At 41.6% G+C, this 18181-nt stretch overlaps 1 protein-coding gene across 1 annotated transcript in view; it reads left to right on the forward strand.

Moving 5' to 3' along the window:
• CACNG1 (calcium voltage-gated channel auxiliary subunit gamma 1) overlaps window positions 1-16841 on the forward strand; it is a 28130-nt gene extending 11289 nt beyond the window's left edge. Inside the window, exons 2-4 of the mRNA XM_039326808.1 lie at window positions 8280-8354; window positions 14833-14970; window positions 15230-16841. Coding sequence (XP_039182742.1) covers window positions 8280-8354; window positions 14833-14970; window positions 15230-15456 — 440 coding nt within the window. The 3' untranslated portion in view covers window positions 15457-16841. The remainder of the gene's footprint in view (window positions 1-8279; window positions 8355-14832; window positions 14971-15229) is intronic.
• The last annotated feature ends 1340 nt before the right edge of the window (window positions 16842-18181 follow it).

Here is an 18181-nt window from a genome sequence, read left to right on the forward strand (position 1 = left end):
CTGCTGTGTCGGCCCCACCCCCTGGGTGCATGCTGGGGAGGTGTCACCCTTTGTGAGGAATGAAGAAATGGACCATGCCTTGGCACTTGCCCTGGTCCCACCCCCTTTTGCCAGAGACTCTCAGATCTATCCCACTCCTGCCCAGACTCCCACAGGCACCCTTGACACGAACGATGTAGAGCTGACCCACCCAGTAGGCCATACCTAACTCCATCCATGCCCACCCAGTAGGCTGCACCCACCCTGGCCACACCCACCCGGCCGCCTGAGGGCAACCGCAATGCTGATGCGGCCCTCAATGAAATTGAGTTTGACATCCCTGACATAGATGCTGCATCATCCAACAAATAGCACAAGCATGGTTCCTCCTAAGACAGATCTCCCAAGACTTTCTGTTGCCTTCCTGTAGCAAAAGCCAGGATGCTCCTCTTCCCACTTCAAATGCAGCTGCAGCCAGAGCTGGATCTAACATCAGCCCTGCAATGAAGAGAGAAAGAGGTTGCAGGAATGTTCAAGGAATGCTGTGTTCCTTAGCAGATGGGCCAGCTAGGGGGAGCCACAAGAGGACTCTTCACTGGTGCCGTCTCTTCCTGCGGATGAAGTTGGCTGCCTAACATATGCTTTATGTTCAGAAATTCAAATCTCCAGGATGCTTTGCGAACAGTGACAGTTCCGCCACTGTAGATCAGCTGAACCACTGGAGATTAAATGATCATAACTCTGCTTAATATTGCATTAGCAAAATGCTTTTTAGCATCTTTCCAAATTTCAAACTGGAGTTGTCTTCAGGAGCATACATTTGTATTTCATCCATTGTATTCATTTGGCAGGCTATTTGGGATGCAGGATACCCCAATGATGTGTGTTGTGTTTGAGGTGGTAGCTGCTAGTGCTTTAGCCTTTTCTTATGGTATTTCTTTCAGATTAAAACTCCAGTTGGCTTTACCTGATTGACATATGTGTACAAGGCTAACCTGACAAGATGTCAGGCTTTGCCTGATTGACACATGTGTAGAACGTTAATCTGGCATGGTGCCAGTCTGGAATAGACAGGCTTATACAGTCATAGAGTATCAAGTGTTAATATTGCACAGCAAGAGTCTGAACAAAGGCCTATCAGAACTAAATAGAGAGGATTTCATTAATGTGTCCCTGTCAAAAAGCTGGGCAACATACAAGATTTTAGAGTAAAATAGATTGGACTGGATTGGGCTAAAATGGCCAGACTAGATTAGACTAGAATGATGGGACACAACTTTTAAATAATCAAGACAGGGGTAAGGAGGATAACTTTAATATGATTCAAAGTTTTGGTTTTTATTAATAGGGTAGCTGAGAGTATCCATCCCTCTGATGATTTATGGATTGATTTATTGAGGTAGTCATCTGTTCATGGTATATTAGTATGACTTGTAAATAATTGCAATTTATATTCGAACATAACCAGAGCTCTACTGGATCATACCCCGGCTCATGTAGTCCCAGCAATCTATTCTCCCAGTGGCCAGCCAACAGCAGAAGGAAGCCCACTAGTGTCCCAGCAAATGGCCTTCAAAAGCAATGCCATCAAAGCTAATAAAAATCAATTCTCATGTCATCTATGAATTGCTCCAACCCTTTTTTGAAACCAGCCAAGCTGGTAGCCAGCACCACATCCCTTGATAGAAAATTCCAAATGTAAATATGAGTATTGTAAAAAGAAAATTCCTTCTATCTGTTCTGATTTTTTCCAAGATTCAATTTCCTTTGGATCTAGTATATTGGGAAAAGGAAAATAGCTTCTCCATGTGAGGGGTCTTTGGTGCTCTCTGAGCTTGCTTGTTTTCTTGCAGATGTTTCATTAAACAAACTAGATAACCTAATTTGGGTAATGAAACCTCTGCAAGAAAACAAACAAGCGCAGAGAGCACCAAGGACCTCTCATTTCAACCCTGAGCTACAAATACTCTCCTTTATTAGCTTCTCCTTGTCCACTTTATCTATACTATACATAATTTTGTACACCTCAAAATTATGTAGCCTTAGCAGAGTGATACATTTTCTTCTTTTATTATGATTATACTGTATTACTCTTTTTCCTGGCCTTTGAGCATAAGCTTCTGTGCATACATTATAGTATTGATTGCATAGTAGTAGTTGTTTAATTAAGAAATGCTCTAATTCAATCATACCTCCTTATCAAGAGTTGACAATCTTACAAGTAAGAAATCTTGGTAAATAGTAAACAAAAAGCTGGGTTTACACAGCTCTTTGGGTTCAAATCTGGTCAGTTTAGCATTAGGCTCTATCTAACAAGATGCAGTTCAGTGGTAAGAAAAGTAAGATCCTGCCCCTCGGCAGGAAAAATCAAATGCAGGTATAAAATAGGCATCACCTGACTCAGCAGTAGTAACTGTGAGAGGGATCTAGGTGTCCTACTGGATCATCACTTAAGTATGAGCCAGCAGTGTGCTGCAGCTACCAAAAAAGCCAATACAATCCTAGACTGCATCAACAGAGGGAAAGCATCAAGATCCTGAGAAGTGATAGTACCGCTTTATGCTGAACTAGTGAGGCCACACTTGGAATACTACATCTAGTTCCGGTCACCACAACACGAAAAAAATGCTGAGATCCTAGAAAGAGTGCAGAAAAGAACAACTGAGATGATGAGGGGGGCTACAGGATAAACTATATGAGGAACAGTTTAAAGGAACTAGGTATGTCTAGTCTGATGAAGAGAATAATTAAGGGTAACGTGATAGCTATCTTCCAACACTTGAAGGGCAATCACAGAAATGAGGGGGTTGACTTATTCTCCATAACTCCCATTGCTTCTTGCAGGACAAAAAGCAAAGGGTGGAAGCTCATCACAGGGAGTGGAACTAAGGAGAAACTTCCTGAGAGTGAGAGCAATTAATCAATGGAACCACTTGCCTCCTAGAGTTTTGGGTGCTCATCGCTGGAGGTTTTCAAGAAAGGATCGGACAACTATTTGTCCAGGATGATGTAAGGTCTCCGGCCATGAGCAGGGGTTTGGATTAGAAGACTTCCAAGGCGCTTCCAGCCCTAGGATTCTATGATTCAGTCCAGTCCTGTAACCACACCATGGCAAGATGGTGGGCAAGTCTGGGCAATCGGATTCATTCGCTAAATTAAACGAATGTGCTGTATAATCCCAGCCTTGGATATGATCGCATTTGTTTTTTGGGGAAAAAAATTAAGTCTGTTTGGGAGAATGGCAATAAAATATATAAAATAATCCATTGCATTTGTATTTTCAGCAAAGGCAACATGGACAACCTGCCCCTCTACCGCTTCTTGTCTTTAGCCAGAGGAGATATTTTATGAAAAGTTATCTCTCTTCCTCAGCAAAGCCAGCTCATTCCCCCAACCCACCTCCCATTAAGAGAGTCACCCAAATATTCCTGCAGGCTGTGCAGTCACAAGCACAGACTCTAAGTGCTTAACTCCCCCCACACACATACACACACCTGATAGATTGCAATGATTGGCGATCATTGTCTGCTTTTAATTTATTTCTGCACTTTATTTCTTTTGGCCCACAGTCAAATAAAACGATCATCACTACTGCATATTGAGAAAAACAACACCGAAGAACACAATTTCCACAGATGATATCAGTACAAATGCACTCTCCTTTGTTTTGCAATGTAAGTTCATAAAGAAGAGCTTCAGGGAGCAGTAGAACAACAGACACAAATCTCCTTTGATTTCGGCTCAGTCACACATTTTCCGGCGAGTGGATGGAAAGTGATGAGGTCTCTTAAATGAGATCGCCCAGTTCCAATCGTTCTGATATTAAACAGGAAGCTGTTTTCCTAACTGCAGTCAAGTAGATCATGTTTTAATGTTTTCCCCACTGCCAAATGCTTAGGCTGAGCAATAGGAATAGTTTAATTTGCCTTTTCTCCCTGTTTTTGCATCCTCATACCAAAATAAGGGTGGACAGAGCAGGGCCATTAATATGGTCTTCTGGGGCGACAGTGTTACCTCTTCTGCTGGTCCTCCTGATTTAATGAAGTTGTCATCACAACTAGTTCTATAAAAATCCATGTTGGCTAATAGCTGACAACCACAGGGTCGTCTGTGGGTAGAAGCCAAGTCCTCTGACTTCTGCTCTGAACAGGCTATGGGGACTTGCAGGGAATGGGGCTTTGAAGAACTAAATCTTTTGCTGCCCAGTGCAGAATCCATGAGCTCTCTTACAATGGAAGTCAGAAATGAGGACTTCATGGTCACGAAGCTTTTTAGGAAAGCACAGGCACAGTAACAAGGATGAACCTTAACCCCCTCCATCTGCCCCACCAGTGGGCACTTCTCTTGACCGACTGAGCCCCTAAAGCTGAACGTTGTCAATTTCCCTCCATCTGCCTGTGAGGTGGGAAGGTCATGCAAGTTTGTGAAACTGCTTGACTGATCATTGTAGCTTTCACTCTGAGTAAAACTAAGGAGTGGCTTTTTTTATATGCAATCCACGATGGGCCTCTATTTTCTGTCAACAGTTTTGCCTGAACTTATTGGACAGGAAAGCTGCTGCTACTGCCTCCATCATAAGCTCGTAAAGATAGACCTCGTTTAGTGACCACAATTGGGATCATTAACTCAGCTGCTAAGCGAAGTTGTTGCTAAACAAAACCACAACTGTGCTTAGGATATTACTACAGCTTTCCTTTGTTTTACAGACCTGCAAAGGTCATAAATGCGAGATATTTTTTTTCATCACCATTGCAGCTGCAGTCACTGTACAAGGCAGTTGCCAAATGAGGACTTCCTCTAATGGTATATGGAATGGCCTTGGGAGACAGAAGGAACAGCTGCAGCCTAGACAACCATCTGACAAATGAAATCTGAGCCCAAAGAAATGGGGCAGAGAAGCCATCTCAGAAGGAACCCTTCCTAGATTTGGGAAGAGTAAAAGTAAGAGATGTGAGAGATACTTTCAGACTTGCAGGAGTAGATATTAGCCTTTTGAGGTAGGACTAGAGAAGAAGCAAAACCATGAGGACTAGCTTTATGTTTATTCTAAATCAACAGGATCAAAATCAACAGAATTAAAAACAGAAAACAAAACAAAAATATGTTGGGCGTATTTTTTCTACTTTATTCTGGGGAGGAAGTTGAAAGGCAAAAACAGAAGCTTAAAATTTTGCAGGGCATTCCTTAATAACTCCTTATTCATGTCCAACTCCCTTGGATGGCTTTAAGAGCAAACTGGTTACCTTAAATTTCTGCAAATCATAAAGCCACAATTTTACCCTTTAACTACTTTGAAAGTACTAAGGAGAAACACGACTCTGAAAAAATTTGTTGACCATTTCATAATTCTCCCAGAGGTGCTTTTTCCAAAAGGCAAGTGAACTTTCTTCATTTTTTTTTTCTTTGAAAACGTTTTGCTTCTCATCCAAGAAACTTCTTCAGTTCATGGTTCTTGCATGAAAAGCGAAACATTTTCGAAGAAAAAAACCAAGCAAGTCCATTTGCCTTTTGGAAAAAGCATCTTTGGGACAAACATGACCTGGATATTTGAGAATCTCCATAGGCGTTCATGTCCTAATTCATTATGCTATACTATTAACTGCATCTTCCCTAGCCCTCAAGCAGGGGAAAGGGAGGAAATACATCTCTCAGGATGAAAAAGTGGGTCTCCGCTAATTACAGTTTATTCAGTAATCTGTAAATACTCAAACCATGATTTAGTATGCTGGATGAACAGGAAGCCAGCTGACCAATTCCTGCCCAAAGCATATATTAATCTAAGTAATGTACATGTAACATGTAAAAAGAACTGGGGGAACATTAGAAATATAAATAGCATTTTAAAGGAAGTTTCAATTAATAGAATTGAAAATCAGATTTTATACCTGTTTTTTTCTTTACCTTCCACTTCCTAAATCAGCACATCTTCTTTTTAGTACCTTATGGTGCATTTGTGACCCTCAGCATTGCTGCTAAATATCCTGCAAAGACTGGGTGTTAAGCTGAGGGCATCAAGGTGAAGTCATCAAATCTTGTGTGGCCAAAAGAAAAATGCATTATTTAACAAGATCACAGACTTGTTATAGGCATTAGGTAGAGAGCAATAGTGCTAGGAGAATTGACCATTATTTAACAAGATGACACACCTGTCTCAACAGGAAAGAAAAATCCTGGAACAGGCAAGGGAAGGAGATGGAGATGACATCAGCAAGAGGAAGACATGAGTCAAATTCCTTGCTAAGTCACTCCAAGGAAATATCCTAGAAAAGCTCATCAACAATCACACAAAACTGCTCATGTGTTACACAATAAAAGTAGTTCAAGTAAACCAGTGAAATTAGCCCAAATGAAAGCCTGAGGGCAATGTGTTGGCCGGGGTGATGTCGTGGGAAGGTGTCAGAATGGCACTGTGGAGTCCAGGTTCACTCTATGCTCAGACGCAGCAGTTCACAAGGTTGCAGGTCATCTCTTCCAACTTCCATCAGAACATTTGTAATAGATGAGCAACAACCTTCTGGATATCATTCCAATATTCCAGTATTTGAGGGGCTGCCACAAAGAAGAGGGGGGGGGTCGCATTATTCTCCAAAGCACCAGAGGGAAGGACAAGAAACATGGTTGGAAACTGACCAAAGAGAGAAGCAACCTGGAATTAAGAAGAAACTTCTTAACAGTGAGGACAATTAACCAGTGGAACTGCTTGCCTCCAGAAATCATGGGTGCTCCATCACTGGAGATTTTTAAGAAGAGGCTAGACAGTCACTTGTCTGAGATGGTATAGGTTCTCCTGCTTGAGCAGGGGGCTGGCTAGAAGACCTTCAAGGTCCCTCCAAGCTCTATTCTATTCTGTTCCATTGGCTGGCAATGTATACAGTCAAAAATCTCCTCTTGACCTCCAGTTGTAAACTACTTTCTTGTAGTTTTAACACACTGGCAAGAAAAAAAATCAGAAGTCTGGTAACACCATATCTGGCGAAAACACATTTAATTAAAAGACGTGAGTTGCAACTCACTGCATCAGACGCCGAGGGCGGCTAGACTGATATAGGCTTTAAATTGGATTGAAGTGGGGAGGGGAGGGGAGGGGGGGATAGGTTGCTTATGCAGATTCAGGTATAATGTGATTACAAGGACTTAATCGATTAATACATGTAATCTGTTAAAACCCATTGTGCTTGTTGAGATTTTCTGAGATTGCCTGAAGCTTTGGCATTGTTGAGGGAGGTCAACAATGTCTCACTTAGTGACATTCTTAAAAACCCCACTTTTCCAAAATGTTCATTTTGAGGTTTGAGGTCAAGGTGTCCTGGGAAGGTGAAATGTTTTGATATTTTGATATCCTTGCTTTGACCCCTGGTGTCAGTGTTTGTCATATTTCTTCCATATAGACATTATTAGAAGATGAACCCAAAGATGAGCATAAAATTTATGTTGCTAAGCAAGACAGTTGCTAAGTGAGTTTGGCCCCATTTTCTTGCCACAGTTGTTAAGTGAAACACTCGGGTAACTTAGTAACACAGTTCTTAAGTGAATCTGGCTTCCCCATTGACTTTGCTTGTCAGAAGTTCGCGAAAAGTGATCACATGACCCCAGGACACTGCAACTGTCATAAATACATGCCAGTTGCCAAGTGTCAAACTTTGATCACGTGTGGGAGATGTTGCAACTGTCATTGTGAAAAATCATAAGTCATTTTTTTCAGTATCCTAACTTTGAACAGTCACTAAATGAATGGTTATAAGTCAATGACTACCTGTAATTGCCTTAAATGCACAGGTTAGTATTAGCCATGCTGCGATCTTGTAGACATGGCTGAAAGATAGAAGAAATGAGAAATCTATGCCAAAAATAAAGGTTCCATTTTTTAAAAAAATTGATACATTTAAAGAAATGGAGGATCTCATTGCTCTAGGTCTGAATGTATAGGTGGAATGTGTAAGGCCTCAGATCCCACCCACCTCATTGACATATTGGACATTTGAGAAAGGATGTGCAGAGTAAGTTGCCTGTCGTAGTGTTTGTTTGAAGGAATTGATAATTTTCATTAATAAAAAGTTAGCTTTTTTTAAAAAAAAAAGCAAACCAATGAAACCTCTTTAAAATTGCACCACTCTATATTATTTTCTGCCATGTGTATCATTAGTCCCAATGGGACTGAATTCTAAATAAAAATAAATGGGATTGTCCTGCATATTTCCTGTATTCCTTGTCTGATTCAGGATTCAACAAAAATGAATTGATTTGGACAAAAGTATTAATATATTTTTTTTGTTTTCCTCCTCTCTCCTCTTTCCTTCCAGAGTACAACTGTTCCTATTTCACACACTTTGTCTCAGGAGAAAGCACTGAAATCTTTGAAGTATCGACACAACGAGGTAAGAAGAATTGATAAGCAGGCAACCTCTGCATCCAGTTCTGGTCACCACATTACAAAAAAGATGTTGAGACTTTGGAAAACGTGCAAGGTGGTAAGATGATTAAGGGCCTGGGAACAAAAACACATGAAAAATGGTTGCGGGAATTTGGTATGGCTAGTGTAGAGAAAAGAAGGACTAGGGGTGATATAATAGCAGTATTTCTGTATTTGAGGGACTGCCAAAAGAAGAGGGGGTCAGCTTATTCTCCAAAGCACCAGAAGGATAGAAACTAATCAAGGAGAGAAGCAACCTGGAATTAAGGAGAAACAGTGAGGACAACTAACCTGTGGAATAGCTTGCCTTCAAAAGTTGTGGATGCTCCATCACTGGAGGTTTTTAAGAAAAGACTGGACCATCTCTCTGAAATGGTATAAGGTCTCCTGCTTGAGCAGGGGGTTGGACTAGAAGACCACCAAGATCCCTTCCAGCTCTATTCTGATTGGTTGAAACTCTGCGTTACAATAGTAATACATCTTATGCCAAAATGTATCCAGTTCATCAGATTGGGATCCAGCTCCAGACAAAGATGGGATAGTTAAACTGGCTATGGAGGAAGGATGTCTAAGGGTACAGATGAAAGAGATGAAGAGTCATATCACCCACTTATGGAAAGATGAACCCATCAGCTTTGGAGGAATATATTGAGTAGTCGTCCTCATCATAGTATCCTCCACTTGTGTTGGCACCAACACTGACAATTCTTATGGAATACAGGACAGAATACAGAATACCAACATTGGAAGGGACCTTGGAGGTCTTCTAGTCCAATCCTCTGCTCAATCAGGAGTCCCTATGACATTCTGGACAAATAGCTTCTTCTTAAAAATCTCCAGTGAAAGCACCCTCAACTTCTGGAGGCAACTTTTTCCACCGATTTATTTCAATTTTTCAGTTCTAATACACCAGATGAAGTAGTGGGAAAACTTACACCTACATGTGTCAATGGAGATTCTCAGTCATCCAGGTCATGGTTGTTCCAAAGGTGGATTTTCAAAAGGCAACTGGATTTTGTTTTCCCTGGAAGACATTTTGTTTCTCATCCAAAAGCTTCTTGGATGGGAAGAACTAAGAAGCTTCTTGGGTGGGAAGCAAAATGCCTTCAAAGGAAAAACACAGTCTAGCTGGCTTTTGAAAAAGCACCTTTGGGTTACACTCACATAAGAATTTCTTGTTTGACAAGTTCTCTGGGTGGTGAAATTCCCAGACCTGACAAGCATTTCCATTTGTTCTAAGAGAAGATCACACTTAAAGAATTCACCAAGGTTCTTCCTCTTTATTCAGAATAAATGAGTGACAGCCAGCCTTTGGCTACTTTCAGCATGGGAGAAGAGCCTTTAGGTTTCTCTCATTAGGAAAACTTTTCCTAGACTCATATTCATAAGTGAACTTTTTCAGCAGTACCACTGGATGACCCAATGCTTCATTACAGCATTGCGAAGTTGAAATAGCGTTATTGCAATCATGCAGTGAATGTGCTTTAACTATCCCTCTGGGTTAATTGTTTCTGGGGTGATATTTTTAAACAGAGTAACTTACTATATCTGTGAAAAAAAAGGTAGGTATGTCGTACATCCTTGTTTTTAGTCTTAAGAATTATTTAACAGATGGCTCCTACGGCAAGAGTCTAGTTGGAATTTATTAATGCAGAGGTCTCCAAAGTTGGCAACTTTCAGACTTGTGAACATCAACTCCCAGAATTCCTATGCTGACTGGGGGATTCTGGGAGTCAAAGTCCGCAAGTCTGAAAGTTGCCAAGAGTGGAGACCCTTGTATTAATCAATGAGCTCCTTGCAAGTGTTGATGTAGCACAGACATGTCAAACACAAGGCCTGGATGCGGCCCGCAAAGTGGTTTCATGTGGCCCGTGAAGCCATCTTGGAAACAGTGAGGGAACGGACCCCGCTGCCTTGGCTCAGGCCCAGGCTGGCTGGGAGCCAATGTACAATTTTGTGGTGGCCATCTATGCTCCACAAGGAAGTCTGGAAACAGCGAGAAACTAGCCCCTGCCGCATTGGCCCCACCCCTTGGGTGCATGCTGGGGAGGTGTCACCCTTTGTGAGGAATGAAGAAATGCACCATCGCCTGGACGTGTCCAGCAAATGGCCCTCGCCTACTTCATATATCCGGCTTGATGGGCTCCGGGGGAGAGGTTTTGGCAGGCAGTGGGGCACTCTCCTCACAGCACTGAGAGGCTGAGCTGGGTGACACGAATCTGATGAGAAGTGCAATGCTGCCTAGCCCCCAGCCTGCCCACTTTCAGCAGGAAGCAAGGTGCGAAGCTGATGAGCTTCGCACCGCCCAGCTCAACCTCTCGGCACTGTGAGGAGAGTGCCCCGCTGCTTGCCTGCATTTCTTGCCTGTTTTTCTCTCTCCCTCATCTCAAATATTTTCCCACCACTCTGTACTTAGGAAGGAAGGAAGGAAACAAGGAAAGAAGGAAAGATGATGCCCTTTCACCATCCTCTTGCCCCCTCCTCCTGGCCTATCCTGGGGGGTCTCCCATCCTATTGCTAAGGAAGCTTTGGATACAAAGCCGAATCTCCTCCCATGCAGAGGGAATGGGCCTCCCTCTGACTTTGCCCACATACCCATCATGAGCAACCTGGCTAAGGAGAGCAAGCACAGCAGCAGCAGCCTTGAGGAGGAGATAAGTGCAGCTGGGTACCCCCTTGGGGAAGTGAGGCTGGGCTTGGTGCTACAGGTGCTTGAGGGCCAGGCTGGGTGTTTGACCTCTGCTGCCCAGGGCTCCGGGCAACCTGTACCACCATCCACCCCCCCCCCGCATGGCCTGAGAGGAACAATGAGGTTCCTTCAGTGGACCATGCCTTGGCACTTGCCCTGGTCCCACCCTCTTCTGCCAGAGACCCTCAGATCTGTCCCACTCCTGCCCAGGCCCCCACAGGCACCCTTGACGCAAACGATGTAGAGTCACCCAAGGGCAACCGCAATGTTGATGCGGCCCTCAATGAAATTGAGTTTGACACCCCTGATGTAGGAGATGATCAGACTGAGCCCGAGGGGGGGGGTTAAACACGTCATCAGTCATGAGTCCCTTCATGCCCATAAGAGACCTCCAGCCCACTTGAATTCTATTGACTCTTATCTAGCACCAATTTCCTTTGACCATTACTAGTTCAGATCCTTGTAGAAAGCTTGCAATAAATCTTTTTATATTCATTTTGAGCTGCCTGGACTTCTGATGTCCCGCTCTTGACAGTTATTTTGCAATGGAGAGCTGAATCATGAAATGATGAAATTGAGAAGATGTATCCAAGCCCTGCTCTCAGCATCCCCATGTGTCTGCCTGAGATTAAAGAGCAAAGTGTGGGTTAATGTGATGGGCAGGAGGCAGTTCCAACCTTATCTGGATCTGAAACCCTGCTGGGACAGAACAGGGAATACAAAGAGCTTTGCAAGCACACTTTATTCTAGAATGTAGCGTGTTTTCTAAATGTCTTTGAAACCTTTCTGCTGGATCCACAAACATCTCTAATAAAGAGGTAGAAAAATTCGGGAGCAGTGGGATTTCTATGAGCTTTTTCTCCTCCCTAATTTAGCTTGCTTTCGGTAGCGGATGATTCTAGAAATGAAACAGGAGATGAGAGGACTATTTACATCCGATTCATCTACAGGAGGAAAAAGCAAACTATCATCCCATTTAATTTTGTATGCTAAAGCTATTCGTTTTATGCTGTAAGGACATTAGCAACCTCATCCTTATTCACTGTATTATTTTGTTGCAGTTCAAGAGTCTCCTTCAGATGTATTTTCAAGTTTGTATATTTAGTAGACTGGTAGCCTTTATAAGCTTGCTATTACAGGTACTCCTCGACTTGCAACCACGACTGAGCCCAACATTTCTGTTGTTAAGCGAGACATTTGCTGAGTTTTGCCCCCATTTTACAACCTGTCTTGTCACAGTTGTTAAGTGAATCACCACAGCTGGTAAGCTGTTAAGTGAAACTACCATCCCCATTGATTTTGCTTGTCAAAGTCAAAAGGCTGCAAAAAGGATCACATGACCCCGGGACACAGCAATGGTCATAACTATGAGTTAGTTGCCAAGCATCTGAATTTTGATCACACTATCATGGGGATGCTACAAAGGTTGTGTCAAAAACTCTTTTCAGTGCCATTGTAACTTTGAACTGTTGTAAGTCAAGGACTCACTGTATGGAAATGAGAGCCAGTTTGGTTCAGTGATCAAGACACCAGCCTAGAAACCAGGAGATTGGGACGTCTAATCCCACCTTAGGCCCAAAGCCAGTTTGGGTAATTTTGGGCCAATCATTCTCTCTCTGCCCAGGAAACAGGCAAGGGCAAACCACTTCCCAAAATCCCTTGCCAAGAAAACTGCAGGGATAGAAAAGACTGGTGGACTTATAGTCAAATAATATCTTTTAATTTTGGTGAACCTATCCTTAAGTCTAAGGAGGAGTCAGAATCAGAAGGACATGTCTGCCATTGGTTTACCGTATTTTCTGGTGTATAAGATGACTTTCTAAACCATGCAAATCTTCTCCAAAGTCAGGAGTCGTCTTATACGCTGAGTCGTCTTATACGCCGGAAAATACCATATTTTCCAACGTATAAGACGACTTTCTAACCATGCAAATCTTCTCCAAAGTCGGGGGTACATATTTATAGTTGAGAGAAAGATTTAAATCAGACAAAAAGAGTTATGGGTTTGATTTTGTGAAAAGTGAATGGGAAATCCTACTGTACGGTAACGATTAACGTATTATTGCAGAGGTCTGTAAACTGTTATTGAATTTGAATTTGGAGAATGCATAAGTAAAGTACTGCATGATTCAGTGTGCAAGGAATTTTGGATATAATGTAATGGTTGAACAATGGGAGACTATGTGGACAAAAGGTTTAACATTTACACTAAATTATAATTTAAAAGACAATTTTTATAAGATGATGTATCATTGGTATTTAACATCAGATAAGTTGTCCAGAATGTATAAAGGTATTTCAAATGAATGTTGGACATGCAAAAATAAAGAAGGGACCTTTTATCACTTATGGTGGACAAGTGACATAGCAAAGAAATGTTGGAATAGGATTTACATCTTAATACAGAAGATTCTCAGAGTGAATATAAAGATAAAACCAGAAAATTTTATTTTGGGTTTAATGGAAAAAGACTTTTGGAACTTTGATACTATGTATGTTGATGACAGCAAGATTACTTTATGCACAAAAATGAAAGTACACTTTCCCAAAATGGATGAATAGCTGCAAAGTTGTTGAAGATAGCAGAGATAGCTAAACTGACTGCTTTGATTAAAGACAAAAACACAACTACTTTTGTTTGTACTTGGAAACCACTTTTGGACTTTGTGCTCGAGGTGGGAAAAAAATGAAACTTTGATTTCGGGTTTTATCGATTAGATAGGTTTGTTGTTGTAGAAATGGCTAGTTCATATTATTACTTAAAAGTAAAAAGTTGAGGTTTGATGTCATTATCTTGTTCTATTGCACCAAAGGGAGTCGGACATCAATGCCTTTTCTTTCTTTTTCCCCTTTTTCCTACATTTTTCCCTTCCCTTTTCCCTCCCCTATCTTTCCTATTATTTTCTTCTGAATTTTTGCATCTTATACTATTAATAATAATAATAATAAAAAAAGTAAATAAGAAAACTGCAGGATTTGCCCTGGGAGTCTCCTGGAGAAGACGCAACACGCTTCGTTGAAGTAATCTATTTGATCATAATGATCTGCTATTATTCACTTCAGAGAAAATCCTGTGAATGCACGAAAGGAAAGACAGAAGAAAATGTACAAAACTTCTCAAAAGCATTAAAAAAAAAGATTCCCAAAAGTATTTTTAATATATATCCTTGCCATATCATATTAGTTTCCCAGAGCAGAAATTAATGTGTGTTCTGGAGCTGATTATGATTTTTTTTCTAGAGGATCAAACAGGGAAGAAGGGAAGTGTGTTACCTACTGAACCAGGAACACTACAATTGCATTCATATATTCACTATCCCACCATCTACATTTTTAGTGCTGAATTGTTCCCTTGACCCCCATCATGCATTGGACAGTTAGCTTATGTTTCTCCTTCTGATTGCCCAGAACAAAATATTGCTCTTATGGCAGAAGTCCACAAGGATGTCCACAGTATCAAGAAGGTAACCGGAATGGTGTGGCACAGATAAAAACCAGGCAGAGCTTTGACTGATGTGACCACCATTTTGACTTTTCAGACTGTCCTTTATGGACAACCCTTTGATAACTGGTAGTAGGTTCATGCTCATGTGTTGCTTCCCCATTGCAATTAGAAGAATTGTCAATGACTGTTTCCTTGTGATGGAATCCTTGGTGCTCTCTGATCTTGATGGTTTTCTTGGAGGCATTTCATTACCAAACTAGGTAACATCATCAGTGCTTTTCCTTTCCTTTTTTTCTTTTGCCTTTTCAGAATACAGCATTTCTGCAGCTGCCATTGCCATCTTTAGCGTGGGCTTTTCCATCATCGGAACCATTTGTGTCCTCTTATCCTTCCGGAAGAAGATGGATTACCTCTTGAGGCCAGCTGCCATGTTCTATATGTTTGCAGGTGGGAAGGTAGAAAGAGGGACATCAGCTTTACTGCATGGGCCACATTTAGGCAGGATGGGAAGAAGGGAGATGGTAGGAGAGCAACATGACTGAAAGAAAGATGGTGTTGATGCAAAGAGCTTTGCCAGTCTAACCCAGAAGTCTAGGAATATCTAGTGATCGGCCTGGAATTCAGTTCAGCATAAAACTGAGGAGGAACAAGTCAGTGGCCTTGACTTCCGTTCCCTGCTCACTGCTTTCTTTTCCCCTCTCTCCAGGCCTGTGTATTATCATATCTGTGGAAGTTATGAGGCAATCGGTGAAAAAGATGATCGCGAGCGATGACACAGACTGGATAGAGTACTACTACTCCTGGTCCTTCGCCTGTGCCTGTGCCTCTTTCGTCTTGCTGTTCCTTTGTGGAGTGGGGCTTTTGCTCATCTCCTTGCCTCGCATGCCACAGAACCCATGGGAGACTTGCATGGACGCCGAGCCAGAGCATTAAGTCTTGTCAGCTCATGTTGCCACTTCAGCCATATCATATCCCTCCTGTTCCTCAATGGCCAGCTATATATATTTATTTATATATATATATATAGAAAGAGAGAGAGAGAGTTGAACTCCAGGAGTTGGTGTGGGAACATCTTTGGCCCATGCCTACTGAGAGAATCAGTTAGGAGCTGAATGCAAAATCCTGAGATAAAAGAATTGATGAAGATGGCTTCTTTTGACATGACGTGAAAGACTTGGCTTAATCGCACAGCTAGATTGTTAACACAGCCCGGAAAAGTTGATATAAATGTCACTGAATAGAAATATAAACTTAAGAAAGAGAGAATTTTTGTCTAAATAGGAATTGGGGTCATTCTTTTAGGAACAAATAGCCTGATGCCCGCCTGATGTTTTGGGTTATAGCTTCATTAATCCTTCATCCTTGGTCATGTCAACAGAGGCCCACAGGATATGTAATCCAAAACATCTGGGGAACTCCTGCCCCATTTGATTAACCCTAGGAATCACAAAGGAAAAAAAACAACATCCCTAAATCATATTTTGTCAGTGTAGAATTTTTTTCTCCATCTGTAAATAATCTTACCGCCAATTTGGCAGCACCCCTAAGCACATTACAAAAATAGATTCTAAAAAAAGATGTTGGATAACACAGAGAAGAACCTCTAAGACATATGCTTAGAGTCAACAGTGATGGTTTTTATTATACTTCTTATATTTCAGCTACTAATTTGTTGAGCTGGTATGACTGGAGAATGGCAGAGACAAGGAAATTGAATAATAATGATTCTGAAAACCAAATCACATTATGCAGAGAGAAGCCAGCTAGTATTTTTAACTATACTCTCCCCGCCTCAATCCCTGGCCCTCCTGTCACTGTCCAGATGGTTTTGACCACAATACCCAGCTGATCCCACCAGCTGGCTTTGGTGGCTAATTGGGGAACGTTAATCTACATCTTCAAGGATTCTAGAACAGCAGCAGTCACATTCCATAAACAGCCAACATGATTTAGCAGAGGAAATAAACAAAAGCTTTACAGCCGGAGGAAGACACAATAAGTACATTTGAGTATTTCATAGCATTTGCAGCCTGATTAGCATTTGTAGAGGTCAAGAAGCCATTAAACTGGTTGAGTACAGGAGGTAAGAAGCTATAAACACTTTAGATCAGGTGGCAGAAGAACTAGAAGACAAGGACTAAATTCTGAGACACCTGTCTCAGGTAGTGCCTGGAAATAAGCTTTCTAATCTCAAAGATAATATTGTGGTTGCTTTTGTAACAAGTTAGAACTGAATAATTTAACTGTGTAATACAGATTCAATTTGCAATTTAAAAATCACTAAGCAAAATATAATAAACCAGACAGCATTATTATAATATTCTGTCACATTTTTAATATCAATAAATAGAGTATATATATATATATATACGACCACTAGGAGAATTTAAGTATAAAAATACTTTACTAAAACCACCAAGCTTTCGTTGGGAACTCCCAACATCGTCAGGGCTAAAAGCCAGTTAACAACGATGACTCAAATAGGTTTGGCTGACATTTGCACCTGGCTCCTGGACCGTGTCACTGGCCCTGGCCGGTCAATTTGTGTTCCAGATGTTTCTTTGTTACTCCCATTGCGTTTCCTTCTGTCATTCTTCCAGATCACTCCTCCTACTATTTCATTGCTAACACTCAAATTTGTTAACACCCCTTCATCCTCCTTCCTTCTAATGGTATTAAATCCCACCTCATTCTTCTTTCTACTATCTACTTCGGGGGTATCTGGTTCTCTTCTAACACTGCCATCAATCTCACTGGGGTTCCAGTTGTTTCTTTGCACCCCCTTTGACTGTGGATCGATGTTTTCCCTCTCTGATCTACAGTCAAAGGGGGTGCGAAGAAACATCTGGAACACAAATTGACTGGCCAGGGCCAGTGACGCGGTCCAGGAGCCGGGTGCAAATGTCAGCCAAACCTATTTGAGTCATCGTTGTTAACTGGCTTTTAGCCCTGACGATGTTGCAAAACACGAGCACCAGGAAGACTTCAATACTAGAAAAAAATTAATAAATACCGAGCTTTCGTCAGAAACTACCAACATCGTCAGGGTTCAACGCTAGTCAATGTGAGAAACCTATATAGGATTAATCAGCGCTTGCATCCGGCTCCTGGACCTTGTTACCGGTCCCAGCTGATTGGGCTGTATTCTGGACGTATCCACAGCACCAATATCCACCCTCTTCCTGCTTCCCTTTCCTGCACATGCATCACTGCCCATCCCATCATCACAAGTTCTTAGGGGGGGAAAGGTTCCGCTTAGCCTTACATATAAGGCCTTTAAAGAGAATTTATGTGGTAATGTAAATATTGAGACAAAATGAAATCCAGGATGGCAAAAATACAGAACACAACGAAACACAACTGAGCTGTAGAGTCCTTGGCGCTCTCTGAACTTGATTGTGTGTCTTGCAGACATTACATTACCAAACGAGCTAATATCATCTTTAAATGTCGTCTTTACTGCTAGCATTGATGATGTTACCTAGTTTGGTAATGAAATGCCTGTAAGGAAGCAACCAAGCTGAGAAAGGACTGGGACACCACAGTTGATCCCTGAGCTACAAATATTCTCTTCTATTGGTAAACTGAGCTGAACGGAGAGATCTGTCCAAGTGTTTCAGGTATTATTTATTAAAGAGCTCTAATTTTCCATAACCTC

This window comes from Crotalus tigris, unplaced genomic scaffold (assembly GCF_016545835.1).
Source record: "Crotalus tigris isolate CLP2741 ecotype Arizona unplaced genomic scaffold, ASM1654583v1 scf7180000024345.2110221, whole genome shotgun sequence".
NCBI classification, from domain to species: domain Eukaryota; kingdom Metazoa; phylum Chordata; class Lepidosauria; order Squamata; family Viperidae; genus Crotalus; species Crotalus tigris.